The sequence below is a fragment of the Salvelinus alpinus genome, chromosome 16 (assembly GCF_045679555.1).
Source record: "Salvelinus alpinus chromosome 16, SLU_Salpinus.1, whole genome shotgun sequence".
Classification (NCBI taxonomy): Eukaryota; Metazoa; Chordata; class Actinopteri; order Salmoniformes; family Salmonidae; genus Salvelinus; species Salvelinus alpinus.
In genome coordinates this window covers 17157594-17177312 of record NC_092101.1, presented here as the reverse complement: position 1 = coordinate 17177312, position 19719 = coordinate 17157594, and the positions used below count along the sequence as shown (strand labels likewise).

The 19719-nt window shown below is 43.2% G+C and overlaps 1 protein-coding gene across 1 annotated transcript in view; it reads left to right on the top strand.

Moving 5' to 3' along the window:
* polrmt (polymerase (RNA) mitochondrial (DNA directed)) overlaps window positions 1-16369 on the top strand; it is a 99070-nt gene extending 82701 nt beyond the window's left edge. Inside the window, exons 17-21 of the mRNA XM_071345071.1 lie at window positions 9356-9454; window positions 10391-10463; window positions 11880-11971; window positions 14320-14393; window positions 15420-16369. Coding sequence (XP_071201172.1) covers window positions 9356-9454; window positions 10391-10463; window positions 11880-11971; window positions 14320-14393; window positions 15420-15469 — 388 coding nt within the window. The 3' untranslated portion in view covers window positions 15470-16369. The remainder of the gene's footprint in view (window positions 1-9355; window positions 9455-10390; window positions 10464-11879; window positions 11972-14319; window positions 14394-15419) is intronic.
* The last annotated feature ends 3350 nt before the right edge of the window (window positions 16370-19719 follow it).

Sequence of the window (19719 nt, the reverse complement as noted above, 5' to 3'; positions counted from 1 at the left end):
TGAATGTAAACAAAAGTTATATGAGTTATTGACTTACAAAACAGAAGGGACATTTAGATTTCCTAATCAAAGATATTATGAGATGGGTAATAGAGCCAGCTAGTTGCTAGTCTTCCAGCTAAGAAAAGCCCAGGCTAGCAGAGTAGTCCCTAAGATAATTCATCCCTTCTCTAAAGCAGAAGTCTCAAAACCAAGTGACATTGCGGAGGTGTTTGCAGCATATTATAAAGACCTTAATGATTCATCAGGACAAGACCATAAACAAGAAAACATTTGAACCCTCTTGTCTAACCTAAATCTCACAAAATGATCACAGGAAGATTGGGCCGAAATGACACGGCCAGTTATAGAGAACGAAATTGAGTAAACCATCAAGAGATTGCAAAATAATAAATCACCAGGGGACAGATGGATACCGAGGTGAAGACCTTCATTGAGGATATTACCCTGGTTTTGTGCAGAGTATATAACTTTGCATTATCAAAGGAAGACCCACCCAAAACATGGTCAGAGGCAATCATAACAGTAATCCACAAGGAAGGTAAAGATCCTTCCCAGTGTAGCTCATTCAGGCATATTCGTCTCCTCCCCACGGACCTGAAATGTACTAAGAGAATTCAGAAACATATACAGTTGGGAAACTGATTAACCCGGTTCAGACAGGTTTTATACCTGGCAGACAAATTACTAACAATATTAGGAGGGTATTAAACATTCAGTCACTGGCTAAGGGTAAACAACAAACAGCAATGCTTCTCTGCAACAGCCATGCTTCTCAGCCTAGATGCGGAGAAGGTATTTGATAGGGTTGATTGGTTATACCTAGAACAAACACTATTGAGAATGGAATTCATTCCATTGTTTATTAAGGATTCGAGTATGGAACTTCAACCCTATATCCAGTGAATGGCTACAGCTCACAATTCATTTCCAGGAACACCCCTTCCTTCATTACTGTTTTTAGGCCCATTACATTGGAGGAAAGTTAGATTGAAGACTGAATGTCAAAGATACACTCTTAAGGTATGGACAGCAGTCCATAATGGCAGAAAGGGTCGATCACATTTGACCCTTTGCTTAGCCCCGCCCCAGAATTTCGGGGAACCAACAGCAGCAACTGGATAGCAACGGTCATCAAGTCCAACACCTCGGAAAAGCTCACGTTTATATTGCATGAAAGCTAATGAGGGCTATGGCAAAAACGGAGAGTTTTCGTCCAAATAAACATGTTTAAATTGATCAATAATTTAACAGTGTACCAGGAGTACTTGTCCTTGTGATTCCTGAAATACATAGCCTGTTGAAGTATTTTTCGAATACAAAATTATACTTTTGTTACATTGTTTTCTAACTCAGCTGCTTAGCTAGCTCTCAGTATCATTGACCACCAAACGTTGCTAATACTAACTAGCTTGCTAGCCACTTAATAAAACGTATGTTCTCAAAATGTACAGTACCAGTCAAAAGTTTGGACACACCTACTCATTCAAGGGTTTTTCTTTATTTTATTTATTTCTACATTGTAGAATAATAGTGAAGACATCAAAACTATGAAATAACACATATGGAATCATGTAGTAACCAAAAAAGTGTTAAACAAATCAAAATGTATTTTATATTTGAGTTTCTTCAAAGTAGCCACCCTTCGCCTTGTTGACAACTTTCCACACTCTTGGCATTTCACTTATTCTACAATTTAGAAAATATTAAAAATAAAGAAATGGTGTAGGTGTCAACCTTTGACTGGTACGGTATATATTTATACTGGAGTCTTCAAAGTAGCCACCCTTTGCCTTGACAGCTTTGTAAGGGCTATTTGAACTCCTTCAAGACTGTTGGAAAAGCATTCCCGATGAAGCTGGTTGAGAGAATGCCAAGAATGGGCAAAGCTGTCATCAAGGCAAAGGGTGGCTACTTTGAAGAATCTCAAATATAAAATATAATTTGATTTGTTTACTACATGATTCCATAGGTGTTATTTCATAGTTTTGATGTCTTCACTAATATTCTACAATGTAGAAAATATTTTTTTTAAATAAAGAAAAACCCTTGAATGAGTAGGTGTGTCCAAACTTTTGACTGGTACTGTATGTTAGCTAGCTAAGTTAGCAATGTCAGGGTATGATTTTAGTGCACTAGCAAGCTAGTTTGCTCCAAAAGTATTTATAGCTTTCATTTCACTGCATGCTGACAGTGAATTCAGAGCCATTCAGTGGCTAGCTACACTACAAACATAATTTTACCAGGTTCCCTTTCCCGTGAAGCAACAGTCCGCCACAACATACCCAAGAGTTTCCTGATTCGCAAGGGGTAGTCTGTTTAATTTCATTGTGTATTAGAAACACAGTTTGAGATCATTGTGAGGGGATTTCGCCAGTGGTTGAATGGGGAATTGGGCTTCCTGGGAAAATGCTGTCTGAGGTTGCAACAGTAACCAAGGGGGGTGGAGCTTAGCGAAGGGTCAATTAACCAGCTTTTTGAAGCGAATGTTCACAAATCTTTTACTCCGCTCCAAACCAAATTTGGTCTTCATGCAAATTACATGTTTAGGTACTTCCAGATAAGACACAACCTAATGACACACAAGAAATGGGAGGTCATAAAAAAATCAGCATTCAGTGTCGAGCAATATTTCATAAACATTTTGGAAGGTCAAATAGCCAAAAAATATGTGTCTCAGTTATATATAAGGTTTCACACGCAGGATGTTAAAGGAAGATGGAAACTAGAAATGAATTTGGTGGTGGAAGATAAATCATGGGAGAGAATTTGTGAAAGTAGTCACAAATGCACTAGTTTGACTGGAACGTGAAGATGAGATGTGTTAACACCTTTCTTGATATCGAAATTGTATGCTGGGAGGGGGGGGGGGGCTGTGGACCAATGGGAGACCACACACATATCTTCTGGGACTGTCCAAAGTTACAGGGGTTCTGGAAGAACATTAAAAAAGAAGTAGTGAAGACACTCCTAGACATTTAGTTACCACTGGAATCACTTTTCATTTTATTGGGAGCAATACCTTGTAACCTGGATGATAAAAACCAAATGTACATGTTAAGGGTACTGTTAGTGATTGCACAGAAAATGACTACGGCCAATTTGGCTCAAACCACAGCCGCCAACTGTAAGTCAAAGGACTCAGAGACTGAAAAATGTGTATGTAATGTAAATTATAACAGCCGGGTTGCGACTAAAGACATATTGTTCCCTGCCAAATAACTGTATAGACAAAAACAGGAACGTGTGTGTTAATTCTATTCAATGACATTGAGGTAAACTGCTGTAATTACTATTATTACTATTACTTACAGTATTTTTGTCCTTTTAGGGATAGTTTGTAAGAAATGACTATTTCTCTCTCTCTTTCCCTCTTTGTCTCTTTCTCTTCCAAAAACATAGAGCATGATGTGAACAATCCTTGACATGTTTTATAATGTATTTGTGAACTTTTTGAACTTGAAAAGGAAAGATATGTTCAAAACAATGGGGCCATCTGCACCAGATGGACGGACAGACAGACAGGCCACTGATAGCCCTGGGTAGGGTGGCATTTGGGCTAAAATGTCACCGCTGAATGATTTCTGTAAAAGGGCCATTGAATGTGTGATTAGTATCAGAGGTAGAGCTGGAGGTTGATACACCGTGGTTGTTGTTTGTTGGGTATTTGGTTTGAAACTTTTTTTTTAAGTAGCCTATACATATTCCTGTGCAACATAGGAAACTAGGCCCAGTTGGGCTAGTTAGTGTAAATCTTTGAGTGAGTGCCTACACTATAACACTAAACACTAGAGCTGTATCACTAAGATTGGAACAATGCATATGGGTCATTTCTAACTTTAAAATAAAACGTTAATTTCATACTCTGTTCTTCACAATGTCCATGCTGACTGACAGCCATACACGTTTTGTGACTATTTCATCCAGCTCGTGACTGGGACAGAGCTCCCCTTTAATTGCTGCTGTCTGTAGCGTACTGTCTGATCCCTCAGTGGGGTGAGGCCTATGCCTTGTGACAGTCTCCCCATTACTGTGAGGTCTGCCACCGACACCGAGAGAGACCATAAATACCTCACTGACACCGAGAGAGACCATAAATACCTCACTGACACCGAGAGACCATAAATACCTCACTGACACCGAGAGAGACCATAAATACCTCACTGACACCGAGAGAGACCATAAATACCTCACTGACACCGAGAGAGACCATAAATACCTCACTGACACCGAGAGAGACCATAAATACCTCACTGACACCGAGAGAGACCATAAATACCTCACTGACACCGAGAGAGACCATAAATACCGCACTGACTGAGAGAGAGGAGACAGATTGACAGCCTTCTGTCTGACCTGACATTCACCGCAACACACGAGCACCGCAACACACGAGCACGGCGGCACACACCAAAAAGCTTCCTTCTCTTTATCTCAAACTAAAGTGTGTGTGTGTGCGTGCGTGCAGAGGGATGCTGCTGCTTATAGAGTTATTCCTCTCAACTTAGATTTCTGCCAGAGAAAGTATCAGTATTTCACAGGCTGCCAGTTACAGCAGAGCTCAGCATTTCCTCCTCTCTGCTGATTTCCCCAGCTTTCACTTGTGTACATACACACAGCTTTGTTTTCATGAATTTTCAGGACTTTTTGCGGAGCAAAAATGTATTCCCATTCAAAATCCTATTTTTCCTAACTCCTAAACCTTAGCCCTAAACGTATCCCTAACCTTAACCCCAAACCCTAAACCCAACCCATAAGCCAAAAATAGCATTTAAAACAAATTCAGGACTTGAAAAAAGTCCTGGCTTTACAAAATGTTTCCTGTTTTCCTACTTTGTCAGAACATTCTGGTCCTGATAAGGTAGGAAAACATGTACTGTACACAAACACGCACACAGTATTGTGGTAATTAGAGTCTTAAAAAGGCCTTTATTAGGGAATGTAAGTAAGTGATGAGGTGGAGTGGTTGGCTGTGGCTCTCCTGTGCTTACAGGCCTCTAACCATCTAACCGTCCCACACTCAGATAGACCACTACCACCAAGCATTCTATCTTTCCCATACAATAACCAGCCCTGGAGTCACACCAGACGTATGTGGCAGGGTTTACAGTCAATCACGGATTACAAAAAGAAAACCAGCCCCGTTGCGGACACCGACGTCTTGCTCCCAGACAAATTAAACAACAACTTTGCTCGCTTTGAGGACAATGCAGTGCCACTGACACAGCCCACTACCAACGCCTGTAGGCTCTCCTTTACCGTGGCCAACGTAAGTAAAACATTTAAACGTGTTAACCCTCGCAAGGCTGCCGGCCCAGACGGCATCCCTAGCCGCGTCCTCAGAGCATGTGCAGACCAGCTGGCTGGTGTGTTTACGAACATATTCAATCAATCCCTGTCCCAGTCTGCTGTGGCCACATGCTTCAAGATGGCCACCATTGTTCCTGTTCCCAAGAATGCAAAGGTTACTGAACTAAATGACTATTGCCCCGTAGCACTCACTTCTGTCATCATGAAGTGCTTTGAAAGGCTAGTCAAGGATCATATCACCTCTACCTTACCTGACACACTAGACCCACTGCAATTTGCTTACCACCCCAACAGGTCCACAGACGACGCAATCGCCATCACACTGGACACTGCCCTATCCCATCTGGACAAGAGGAATACCTATGTAAGAATGCTGTTCATTGACTACAGCTCAGCATTTAACACCATGATACCCTCCAAACTCGTCATTAAGCTCGAGACCCTGGATCTCGACCCCGCCCTGTGCAACTGTGTCCTGGACTTTCTGACAGGCCGCCCCCAGGTGGTGAGGGTAGGAAACAACATCTCTACCCCGCTGATCCTCAACACTTGGGCCCCACAAGGGTGCAATCTCAGCCCTCTCCTGTACTCCCTGTTGATCCATGATTACGTGGCCATGCACACTTCCAGTTCAATCATCAAGTTTGTAGACGACACTATAGTGGTAGGCTTGATTACCAACAACGACAAGACATCCTACAGGGAGGAGGTGAGGGCCCTCGGAGTGTGGTGTCAGGAAAACAACCTCTCACTCAATGTCAACAAAACAAAGGAGATGATCATGGGCTTTAGGAAACAGCAGAGGGAGCACCCCCCCATCCACATTGACGGGACAGTAGTGGAGAAGGTGGAACGTTTTTTAAGTTCCTCGGCGTACACATCACGGGCAAACTGAAATGGTCCACCCACACAGACAGCATGGTGAAGGCGGCGCAACAGTGCCTCTTCAACCTCAGGAGGCTGAAATATTTCTTGCCACCTAAAACACTCACAAACTTTTACAGATGCACAATCGAGAGCATCCTGTCGGGCTGTATCACCGCCTGGTAGGGCAACTGCTCCGGCCACAAGCGCAGGGCTCTCTAGAGGTTAGTGGGGTCTGAACAAAGTATTTAGCGGCGGCAAACTACCTGCCCTCCAGGACACCTACAGCACCCGATGTCACAGGAAGGCCAAAAAGATCATCAAGGACAACAACCACCCGAGCCACTGCCTGTTTACCCCGCTATCATCCAGAAGGCGAGGTCAGTACAGGTGCATCAAAGCTGGGACCGAGAGACTGAAAAACAGCTTCTATCTCAAGGCCATCCGACTGTTAAACAGCCATCACTAACATAGAGTGACTGCTGCCAACATACAGACTAAAATCTCTGGCCACTTTAATACATTTAATAAATGGATTTAATAAAGGCATTGCTAGTCACTTTAAATAACGGCACTTTAATAATGTCTACATATCCTACATTACTAATCTCATATGTATTTACTGTATTCTATAGCATCTACTACATCTTGCCTATGCTGCACGGCCATCGCTCATCCATATATTTATATAAACATATTCTTATTCATCCCATTTGTGTGTGTATAAGGTAGTTGTGTTTGTTAGATTACTTGCTAGATATTACTGCACTGTCGGAACTAGAAACACAAGCATTTCACTACACTCGCATTAACATCTGCTAACCATGTGTTTGTGACCAATAAAATGTGATTTGATTTGACTAACTGTTGCTAAAGTACTTGAAGCTAAACTCCCAGTCTATCCCATTCCCCATAGAGACAAAGTTAACCGCATAGTTTTCAGAGTAGGTAGAATTTACCCCTAAGCACTGATACAGGCTTGGCTATTTTCTCCATCACTCTGGCCAGTTCCCAGCCAAAATGCGTTACAGGGGAGTGGAGTTGACATCTGTATAGCTGGCATGCCTATGTCTAGTCTGTGCTGCTGGGTGCATCCCAAGCTATTATCCCCCTGTACTCCATCCTCATTACAAGTGCACTGGAGCAGTGGGTTGGGAGGGCAGGGCCCAGGCTAATGAGGATAATGTGTGCATATACAGATTGGGAAAGTGCTCACTTTCAGCAGAGGTCGATGTACATTTACATTTCTCCAACCCTTCAGTTGGATCACAGTTGCCAAAACAGCTACTAATACTGCAATATGTTTTTCTTTTCTCGCCAAGACCCAATTAGCTGGAAGCTTACACGGGAAATTGGAAGTTTAGAGTGCAGTTGTTATTGGCGAGATGCCTTTGCCACGTGAACATCTGTTCTGTTGTTTCTTTGTCACTCATTCATAATTCATATCTACCATCAGTGATTTATGTACTTGGAAACTGGCTTTTCAGTTCCTTGCATCATCAGGGACTTCATAGTGGGGGGTGTGTGAGAGAAACATACACTGCTCAAAAAAATAAAGGGAACACTTAAACAACACAATGTAACTCCAAGTCAATCACACTTCTGTGAAATCAAACTGTCCACTTAGGAAGCAACACTGATTGACAATAAATGTCACATGCTGTTGTGCAAATGGAATAGACAACAGGTGGAAATTATAGGCAATTAGCAAGACACCCCCAATAAAGGAGTGGTTCTGCAGGTGCTGACCACATACCACTTCTCAGTTCCTATGCTTCCTGGCTGATGTTTTGGTCACTTTTGAATGCTGGCGGTGCTTTCACTCTAGTGGTAGCATGAGACGGAGTCTACAACCCACACAAGTGGCTCAGGTAGTGCAGCTCATCCAGGATGGCACATCAATGCGAGCTGTGGCAAGAAGGTTTGCTGTGTCCTTTAGCGTAGTGTGCAGAGCATGGAGGCGCTACCAGGAGACAGGCCAGTACATCAGGAGACGTGGAGGAGGCTGTAGGAGGGCAACAACCCAGCAGCAGGACCGCTACCTCCGCCTTTGTGCAAAGAGGAGCAGGAGGAGCACTACCAGAGCCCTGCAAAATGACCTCCAGCAGGCCACAAATGTGCATGTGTCTGCTCAAACGGTCAGAAACAGACTCCATGAGGGTGGTATGAGGGCCCGACGTCCACAGGTGGGGGTTGTGCTTACAGCCCAACACCGTGCAGGACGTTTGGCATTTGCCAGAAAACACCAAGATTGGCAAATTCGCCACTGGCGCCCTGTGCTCTTCACAGATGAAAGCAGGTTCACACTGAGCACATGACAGACGTGACAGAGTCTGGAGACGCCGTGGAGAACGTTCTGCTGCCTGCAACATCCTCCAGCATGACCGGTTTGGCGGTGGGTCAGTCATGGTGTGGGGTGGCATTTCTTTGGGGGGCCGCACAGCCCTCCATGGGCTCGCCAGAGGTAGCCTGACTGCCATTAGGTACCGAGATGAGATCCTCAGACCCCTTGTGAGACCATATGCTGGTGCGGTTGGCCCTGGGTTCCTCCTAATGCAAGACAATGCTAGACCTCATGTGGCTGGAGTGTGTCAGCAGTTCCTGCAAGAGGAAGGCATTGATGCTGTGGACTGGCCCGCCCGTTCCCCAGACCTGAATCCAATTGAGCACATCTGGGACATCATGTCTCGCTCCATCCACCAATGCCACGTTGCACCACAGACTGTCCAGGAGTTGGCGGATGCTTTAGTCCAGGTCTGGGAGGAGATCCCTCAGGAGACCATCCGCCACCTCATCAGGAGCATGCCCAGGCGTTGTAGGGAGGTCATACAGGCACGTGGAGGCCACACACACTACTGAGCCTCATTTTGACTTGTTTTAAGGACATTACATCAAAGTTGGATCAGCCTGTAGTGTGGTTTTCCACTTTAATTTTGAGTGTGACTCCAAATCCAGACCTCCATGGGTTGATAAATTTGATTTCCATTGATAATTTTTGTGTGATTTTGTTGTCAGCACATTCAACTATGTAAAGAAAAAAGTATTTAATAAGAATATTTCATTCATTCAGATCTAGGATGTGTTATTTTAGTGTTCCCTTTATTTTTTGAGCAGTGTAGTTAGCGTGTGACTGTGTGTGTCTTCTCCTGTTGTGAATAACTCTCCTGTTTTTCATCCACAGGAGACCAGACACTGTGAAACAGAAGAATGCCTTCCCTCCTAACTTCATCCACTCTCTGGACTCCACACACATGATGCTGACCGCTCTCTACTGCTACAGGTACACTAAGGCCTAACCTATAACCTCTGACCCACACCACACTCTACAACAGGGATGGGGAAACTGGTGGCAGGGTGCATCAATTTCCAAGGAGGTCTCAAATTGCTGTTGAGAGTTAAAAAAACTAGAATAGGCCTATTTCTAAAATGTGGTTGTGCATCAGCAGTTTTTCTCTTGTCACTCACTGACAGTCACTCAATTATCTAAACTTTTAGTATTGTGGTCAAATTACCGACTGAGGGGCCCCCATTAATTTTCTTAGTCACTCTCACTCAGATATCATATTCAAAACTGCAAACATTTCTCTGAACCCTATGGCAAAATGAGTAGAGTTGTAGGAAATAAGCTGTAGAATTGCACATTTTCTCTCCGGTCCATGGAAAACTGTGTAGAATTGCAAATTTTCTCTCCGGTCCATGGAAAACTGTGTAGAATTGCACATTTTCTCTCCGGTCCATGGAAAACTGTGTAGAATTGCAAGAAATTTGTTATAAAATTGCTACATTTTCTCTACACCCCATGGCAAAATGTGTAGAATTGGGGCCCGACAAAATGTCACTTAGGGCCCCCAAAAGGCTAGGGCCGGCTCTGACTGCATGTATGGGTACGCAGACCCTCGGGCCACTGCCCCTCATGATGAGTTCAGATTTTATGTTGGCCCCACCACCATCAAAGTTGCCAATCCCTGCTCTAGCCTGCTACGGTATAAGCTCTCATGACCCCTCTGAAATCTGCATGGGATAGCCATCTGAATTACCATCTCTGTTTGAACCCATAAACTGTTGTCATACTATGTCACAGTGATTCAAGTCTTAGTATGTCTCCCAGGCTGTGTAACCTCATGTTACGGTGTCCAGCTTCCACCACAATTTCCTTCCACCGCGTCTAGCCCTATATCTCATGTCGCTCTCGTTCTTCCTCTGTGTGCTTCTCCAGCGCCGGCCTGACGTTCGTCTCCGTCCACGACTGCTTCTGGACCCACGCCATCACAGTCGACACCATGAACAAGGTACGTCATCTTCATTTTCTTCTATCACCTTCGTCATTCCTCCTTTGACCTTAGCACACAGCTCCTTGTGGCTAGGTGTGGTAGTATACTTAAGCAATAAGGCCCAAGGAGGTGTGGTGTATGGCCAATATGCCACGGCTAAGGGCTGTTCTTACGCATGAAGCAACGCAGAGTGCCTGGACACAGGCCTCAGTCGTGGTATACTGGCCAAATACCGCAAATCCCCGAGTTGCCTTATTGCTGTTATAAACTGGTTATCAACGTAATTAGAACAGAAAAAATAAAGGTTGTGTCATATCCGTGGTATACGGTCTGATATACCACAGTTGTCAGCCAATCAGCATTCAAGGTTTGAACTACCCAGAGTATAATACCCCATATAGGCCTTCCCTGGTGGCCAGAGTCAATTACTTTACACCACTGGCTGCCTGGCTGTTAATACATGGCTTTACAGCTATTGGCAGCAGACAGCACCATATGTCCCAGAGTTGCATCCTGTTACAGAGGGCCATTACGGAGTATAGATGGCTGTGTTGGCCTGTCCTTTTTAGCGTGACTCCGAGGTGTCAACAACACTAAATTGAGACGCTCCGAGGTGTCAACAACACTAAATTGAGACGCTCTGTTGAGATACAAAATGGCCGAATTACCATAATGGTATTTCTGTGTGAATTATGTTAAGGAAAGTGCTATTTCTTCATCCAATCTCCAATGATTAGCATTGAAGCGGTTATTCACAGTGTGGTTATTTCTTGTCATGTTTAAATCTCAAAGTGCCCTTCCCTCATTACATAGCCAATTGAACACAAAGGCTAGGGGCAGCACTCTAAATATCTTGGTCAGCACCTTAACATATGACATGGGATTTTATATTATCATATTTCTATTCTTCAGGCGAGCATTAAATTAGCACCGACCTGGCAGCATAAATGAATGGCCCCAGTCACTCTAGCTAGTCTCCTATCCCTTTCCTTCTCCATTTCTACCTCTACCTCCTCTCCTTCTCTCCTCCTGTCCTCCCCTGTTGTCTATGTAGTATCAGGGTCTGTGACCGGTCTCCTCTCCTTCCTCTCGGAGGGATTATGAGCGTTTCATCAACCTAGTTTAGATCTCCCTAGTCACACAATGGAGACCGACAGGACTGGAGAGGACAAATGGAGCAACCCCAATGGAGATCATTAGCATAACTCACCCTACAGCAGTGTGACTTAGAGTCCTTTGTCAATGAAGCTGGAGAGTTGAGTAGTGTTGTTGGTTCTGCTTGTATCGTGAGGACAGAGTAAGTGACTCTCTCGGGTTGCCAGATCACTCTAGAACTCCCTGTACAGTCAAATGCCAGTGTTGAATAGAGTGATTGCTTGAGTGTTGGGAGTACAGTAGAGTGACTGTGTGTGTTGTGCTCTCTTGGGTTGCCAGGTTTGCCGGGAGCAGTTTGTGGCACTGCACAGCCAGCCCATTCTTCAAGAGCTGTCCAACTTCCTACTGAAAAAATACTGCTCTGGGCAACTGTAAGTTTCTACACACCACACACACTGGACCACTGATACACCACACTGGGACTGGCAGTTTAGTTTGCTTTATTTAGCTATAAGATAGAAGGAGGAAAGGAGCATAGAGGGAAAAAGTGCTGGGGAGGGGAAAAACCTGACTTTATATGTCTTTATATGCAAACCCCGCCTATTTTGTGCATTAACAGAACTTGTTATTGCACATTGTGCATTTTTACTGAGAATACATAACTCAACAAAAAGTAGATGCAACAGCACTGTTGATTAAACTTTCACTTTCTCTCAGCCATGTATGCAAAGAATGTACAAACATTCATCTACTTGGGAGTTTACTGCTGTGATCTCTCACCCTGTATACGCTATGTACTTGTTAAGCCTGGACAAGCCAGAGCTGGACTTTAATGATATGCAGTGCATTCAGACACTATTCAGACCCATTGACTTTTTCCATGTTTTGTTATGTTAGTCTTATTCTAAAATGGTTTAAATTGTTTTTTTCTTCTTATCAATCTACACACAATACCCTATAATGATGAAGCAAAAATAGTGTTGTTTTTTTTGCAAATGTATAAAGAATAACAAAAATGATAGCACATTTACATAGTATTCAGACCATTTACTCAGTTCTTTGTTGAAGCATCGAGTCTTCTTGGATATGACGCTACAAGCTTGGCACACCTGTATTTGGGGAGTTTCTCCCATTCTTCTCTGCAGATCCTATCAAGCTCTGTCAGGTTGGATGGGGAGAATCGCTGTACAGCTATTTTCAGGTCTCTCCAGAGATGTTCGATCAGGTTCAAGTCCGGGCTCTGGTTGGGCCACTCAAGGTCATTGGCACTTGTCCTGAAGCCACTCCTGCGTTGTCTTGGCTGTGTGCTTAGGGTCGTTAACCTGTTAGAAGATTAACCTTCGCCCCCAGACTGAGGTCCTGAGCGCTCTGGAGCAGGTTTTCAAGGATCTCTCTGTACTTTGCTCCGTTAATCGTTCCCTCGATCCTGACTAGTCTCCCAGTCCCTCCCAGTCCCTGCCACTGAAAAACATCCACACATCATGATGCTGACACGACCATGGTTCACCGTAGGGATGGTGCCAGGTTTAGTCCAGGCATGACGCTTGGCATTCAGGCCAAAGAGATCAATCTTGGTTTCATCAGACCAGCGAATCAGGTTCTTGGTCACCTCTCTGACAAAGGCCCTTCTCCCCTGATTGCTCAGTTTGGCCGGGCAGCCAGCTCTAGGAAGAGTCTTGGTGGTTCCAAACTTCAACCATTTAAGAATGATGGAGGCCACTGTGTTCTTGGGGACCTTCAATGCTGCATAAAGGTTTTGGTACCCTTCCCCAGATCTGTGCCTCGACACAATCCTGTCTCGGAGCTCTACGGACAATTCCTTCAACCTCATGGCTTAGTTTTTGCTCTGACATGCACTGTCAACTGTGGGACCTTATATAGACAAGCGTGCCTTTCCAAATCATGTCCAAGCAATTGAATTTACCACAGGTGGACTCCAATCAAGTTGTAGAAACATCTCAAGGATGATCAATGGAAACTGGATGCACCTGAGCTCAATTTCGAGGCTCATAGCAAAAGGTCTGAATACTTATGTAAATAAGGTTTTTCTTTTTTTTATTTGTAATACATTTGCAAAAATTCTAAAAACCTGTTTTCACTTTGTCATTATGGGGTATTTTGTGTAGATTGACGATTTTTAAAAATTGTTTTACATTTATTTTTAAATTAAGTCTGTAACTACACAAAATGTGTAAGGGAATGGGTCTGAATACTTTCCTAATGCACTGTAGTTGCATGGTAAAGCATACACACATCGTTAAAGTAATAATCATTTCAGCACTGTAGAAACTAAACATAATAAACGCTGGATGGGCTTTTAACTATGCTATCCAATACAGACATGATTTTTAACGTGAACAAATTCCCAGATCCCAGACTGCCTTTGAAGGTAAATGTGTTTAGAATCTCAACAGACCACTTGTATTACAGTAAAAAGGCTGTTTTACTGTTAGTGAGGTTGCTTGTAAAAAGTTTTGTTTTTACGGTAATCCCCTGGGCTTGGGTTAAGTGTACATGGTATCCACACTGCTCCTTCTGTGGGGTAATTGGGCACCTCAGGCCAGTCCCTCACCCCCTGTGCCCAGGCCCCGTGAGGTCATTAGTCCCTAGGAGGAGAGGCGAGGAGAGACAGAGGAAGGCTGGAGCTTAGGGAGATGAGCCTGAGGATCCTGCACCACTGTCCTGCTCTTCTCACTAACCGGGACTCCTGACCAACCTCTCACCACCACAACAACAACAGTTAAATAAGGCTTTTATCCTGTCCTCCCTTCTCCTCCAGGAGCGAGGTCAAAAGCAAAAAGTTTCTGGAGTACCGTAGAATGCTGCTGCTGCTGGCCAAAGTGCCCCAAACAGGTCAGTGTTTTTCTCTCTCTCTGCCTCGTTCTCTCTCTGCCTCATTCTCTCTTTGCATCTCTCTCTGACTCTCTTTTGTGCGTCTCTCTCTCTGCATCTTTGTCTCTCTCTCTCTGCACCCTATGTGACCTGTGTGTTCTGTCCATCAGATTCCACCTCTAATCCCCACAGCATAGACAAAGAGGATGATTGATAACAGCGTCCGTTGTTCTGTCAGCACCACGTCCATCCATCAGTTCTGAAGGAGGCTTTACGTAACCTCTCTCTCTCTCTCTGTCTCTCTGTCCATCTGTAGTGGTTGGTTGGCACCAGCAGCTGAATTGCATAAAATTGATTACCATTAATTGTCCCCACACTCCACCCGCATTCATAATCTATTTACATGGCCCAGGCAGATGTGGTGGTCTGCTTTGTGTCCGAACCATACAGAGGCCATCACCACGGTAACCCCTGGCTGTCTCCTCTAACAGGATACAGTGGATGAATACTAGCTGGACATAATCCAGGATGATTTTCTGCATCACTCTGCCAGGTTACATTGAACAGGTCGTGGTTAATTTCAGCATCGCCCATTGTTATACAACATAATCGGAACATTTTGTTCCTCTCACATAGTAGGTTACATGTATTAGTTGAGATAGAATAGCTATGCACAGAGTGGGTGTCTTGCCTAGCTGTCATTTCCCCTCTAATGACAGAATCAGTATTATAATCTGGTGCCTTATATAGACAGACAGGCCCCTCCCTGCTCCTACACTCACATATGACAGGTTACAGTTAGCAGTCTGGCCCACCTATATAATGGTAGGGGAAGCATTGACTCCTATAATATATCTATAGGAGTCGACAGTCATGTACAGGGGCAACTTTTCAGAGTTGAATTCACTGCGGATCTGAAGATAGAGATTGATATTAGACTTGATCAATCACTCAGAATTGGACAACAATATTTGACAGATCAAAACTTAAGCAATCATCACGCATCACTTTTCACTGAGATGAGTTTGTGTTGTGTTTGTCTCCCAGGCAACTTTGATCTCCAGCGGGTAAAGGATTCCACTTACTTCTTCAGCTGAGAGGAACAGACAGACAGGAAGCAGAAGCCAATGGAGGGAGATGAGTGGGATTGACAGGCTGTGAGGCTGAACACTGGGAGGGCTGCGTGGGGCTGGGAGGCTGGGAGGTCTTGTCTCCCTCAGACATCGGCTGATTGATCCACAGCCCGCTGGGCGAAGCCAAGGTCTTCGGAAGCAGCTCAATCACTCATAGTGACCCAGACAGCCAGCTACAGACCATTGTGGGAGGAGAGGAGGAGAGGAGGAGAGGCCAGCTCTGGAGAGGAGAGGAGAGCAGCTTCCCCACTCTGGACTGAAGATCTCAACAGAGCTCAATTATGACCCATGCTTTGACTTTCACTCTCCTGTTACTGTAGTGTGTGGATGGTTGTGAGAGAATGTTTCCGTGTGTCAATGTGTGCGAATGACATTTCTTGACGAGAATGTGAGCGTTGCATTATACTGTATTACGCTCGTGTTCCTCGTACCTGTGTGTCCTCCCCTTATTAGGAATACCCCCATTACATAAAGAGCCAGAGACACTAAGAGAGACTTCTGAGTGAGCGTTGATCAGCGGTGTAGCCCAGTGTGGTCAGTCTGTGCCCTCCATCCCCCCTCCTTCTCTGGGCAGAGTCGGTCGGCTCTCTCCCTCCGGCTAACACCTGGGTCATTAAGCACATGATCCTGCCTTTCATCGATTCAGAGGCACCCAGGAAGAGATGCCCACTCTCACATTTCGAGCGATACTTAATTTACCTCACAAGTTTCCAATAGAGACAGTTACTCTCACTTACAGAGAGAGGGAAGAAGATAGAAATAATGGATCGGAATGAGGAAGAAATCTGTCACTTCGTGTTCTTATTTTCACCTTTTGGAGTAATTAAGCAATAGATTTTTTTAAATAAACATGTATTTCTTAAAGCATCTCTTGTTCATTTGATGATAAGCATTTTGAATGGATTATGTGTTTACAGACATGGGGATTTATTTCATTATATCTGTACCCTTTAATTGTATCGAGCATCATAAGATGGTCTCCTTTTATGAGGCACCACAAAGGGTTTGAAGAATTGCTAATCAACAAAGTTGATATTTTTCTGGGCCAGTGCCCACATCTAGAGGTAAAAAAAAAGCAGGAATAGTATCTGATCTGAGCTTCAAACGCTACAGCAGTTTCAGACAAAAGGTGTTGAGTCGATGTTCAAATGCAAATGTAGCCTAGACCCAAACAGAACTGGCTGTGAGAGGGAGGACGTCATGAAATATGGATGATCCTGCAAAAAAAAGCCACATTCTTTTTTTCTGCTTATCCACTCTGTGTAACTGGTCATTTGTTTGCCATGAATCTGGCACAGTTACAATTGTATGTAGCTTTCTTTTAGTGTTGCAGTTGAAACGGAATACTTCGGCGACACTACTTAAATTAAACCATTTCATAAATATAGTATTACTGAACAATTCGCATGCCATCTGTCTCGTGCCATCTGTTTACCAACTCCTCATAATGTTCACAAGTGATTACAAAGAAGTCATATTTGCTCTTTAGGCATGGATACATCCTCTTATTCTGAGCAAAGCCCTCTATCATTAACTCAAGTGCCCTGTTTGCAATCACTTCAGAGCCATCTGTATTAATTCCACACTTAGACTTGGTTCATTTTCAGATTTCAATTGAACGGACTGGTTTTTACTCGGCCTTTCCCACTATGCCTCTCGCTGTGTTATAAGCATGTTGATTGTGAGAGGTCCTCTGTTACCGTTGTGTAATTTCAATGACAAAGCAAATCAAGTCGGGGTCCTCGAATGGTCTAAAAAGCACTCCCTGCATGTCTCAGCTCTCTCTTCTCCCCGTCAGTGTTCAAGGGCACAGCTCTGATTGTTACTGTGAATTGCTTTCAGGTTCTCATACATTTACGCATATCTCCTTTCACAACTTGGCCACTGACGCAGAGCACAGAGCTCTGTCTGCAAAATCTGAGCAGAGAACTAAGAAGTGATTGGTGAAAGGGTTTAATCTGTCAGACAAACAGACAGAAAAAGGCTCTGTACATGTCTGGGCTGATGGAACATGGCTGCTAGGCATGGCTACATGGAGTTTCAATAATGATCTGTGGCTGAGGTATAGATCTGTTCTGATGCATTATGGCAGATTCTCTGGGAGAACATCTTACAGACCAGACTAGGGTTGAATATTTTACCGTTCCATCCCGAGAATAAATCACTGTTCACCAGGGTAACCTGGTATTTCCTTCCGGAAGCGTAATTCAAAAGCATATAAATAGGCCTATGTCTGGATTTGATTAGAGATTTGATTGAAAATTCAAGCCTGATGCTACCTGAGCCTGATTTTTGGCTAAAATGACATACTCAAATCTAACTGCCTGTAGCTCAGGACCTGAAGCAAGGATATACATATTCTTGATACCATTTGAAAGGAAGCTCTTTAACGTTTGTGGAAATTTGAAATTAATGTAGGAGAATATAACACATTAGATCTGGTGAAAGATAATACAAAGAAAAAAACATGAGTTTGTTTATTTTTTTTTTGTACCGTCATCTTTGAAATGTAAGAGAAAGGCCATAATGTATTATTCCAGCCCAGGCACAATTTAGATTTGGCCACAAGATGGCAGCAGTGTATGTGCAAAGTTTTAAACTGCTCCAATGAACCATTGCATTTCAGTTCAAAGTCTTGTGTCAAGACTGCCCAAATGTGCCTAATTGGTTTATTAATACATTTTCAAGTTCATAACTGTGCACTCTCCTCAAACAATATCATGGTATTCTTTCACTGTAATAGCTACTGTAAATTGGACAGTGCAGTTAGATGAAAAATAATTTAAGCTTTCTGCCAATATCAGATATGTCTATGTCCTGGGAAATGTTATTGTTACTTACAACCTCATGCTAATCACATTAGCCTACGTTAGCTCAACCATCCCACGGGGAACCCACTGATCCTGTAGAGGTTAACCTCTTAAAGATTCCGTAAGATCGGAGTCCCTATACTGGGATGGTTGTTGCTAATGTGCGCTAATGTGACTAGAATGACGTTGTAATAACAGCAAACTTTTCAGGACATAGACATATCTGATATGGGCAGAAAGCTTACATTCTTGTTCATCTAACTGCACTGTCCAATTTACAGTAGCTATTACAGTGAAACAATACCATGCTATTGTTTGAGGAGAGTGCACAACAACAAAAACTTTTATCACGGCAACTGGTTTGATACATTCACCTCTCAATATAAATAATGTACTTATATTCATACATTTTTTATTTCACCTTTATTTAACCAGGTAGGCAAGTTGAGAACAAGTTCTCATTTACAACTGCGACCTGGCCAAGATAAAGCAAAACAGTTCGACACATACAACAACACAGAGTTACACATGCAATAAACAAACATACAGTCAATAATACAGTAGGAAAAAAGTATATATACAGTGTGTGCAAATGAGGTAAGATAAGGGAGGTAAGGCAATAAATAGGCCATAGTGGTGAAATAATTACAATTGAGCAATTAAACACTGGAGTGATAGATGTGCAGAAGATTAATGTGCAAGTAGAGATACTGGGGTATAAAGGAACAAAAAACAATAAAATAAAATAGAAAAAGCATGTTTGTTTGTTTGTATTATCTTTTACTAGATCTAATGTGTTATTCTCCTACATTAATTTCACATTTCCACAAATTTCAAAGGGTTTTGGTATCAAGAATATGGATATCCTTGATTCAGGTCCTGAGTTACAGGCAGTTAGTTTTGGGTATGTAATTTTAGGCTAATATTTTAAGAAAAAAAGGGTCCGATCCTTAAGAGGTTTTAAACAAATCAAAATATATTTGAAATTCTTCAGAGATTCTTTGATTCAGCCACCCTTTGCCTGGATGACAGAAGATAGCCCTATTTAGTAAAAGACCAAGTCCATATTTTTGCAAGAACAGCTCAAATAAGCAAAGAGAAATGACAGTCCATTATTACTTTAAGACATGAAGGTCAGTCAATCTGGAAAATTTCAAGAACTTTGAAAGTGCAGTTGCTAAAACCATCAAGCGCTATGATGAAACTGGCTATCATGAGGACCGCCACAGAAAAGGAAGAACCAGAGTTACCTCTGCTGCAGAGGATAAATTCATTAGAGTTTCCAGCCTCAGAAATTGCAACCCAAATAAATGCTTCACAAAGTTCAAGTAACAGACACATCTCAACATCAACTGTTCAGCATAGACTGCGTGAATCAGGCCTTCATGGTCGATTTGCTGCAAA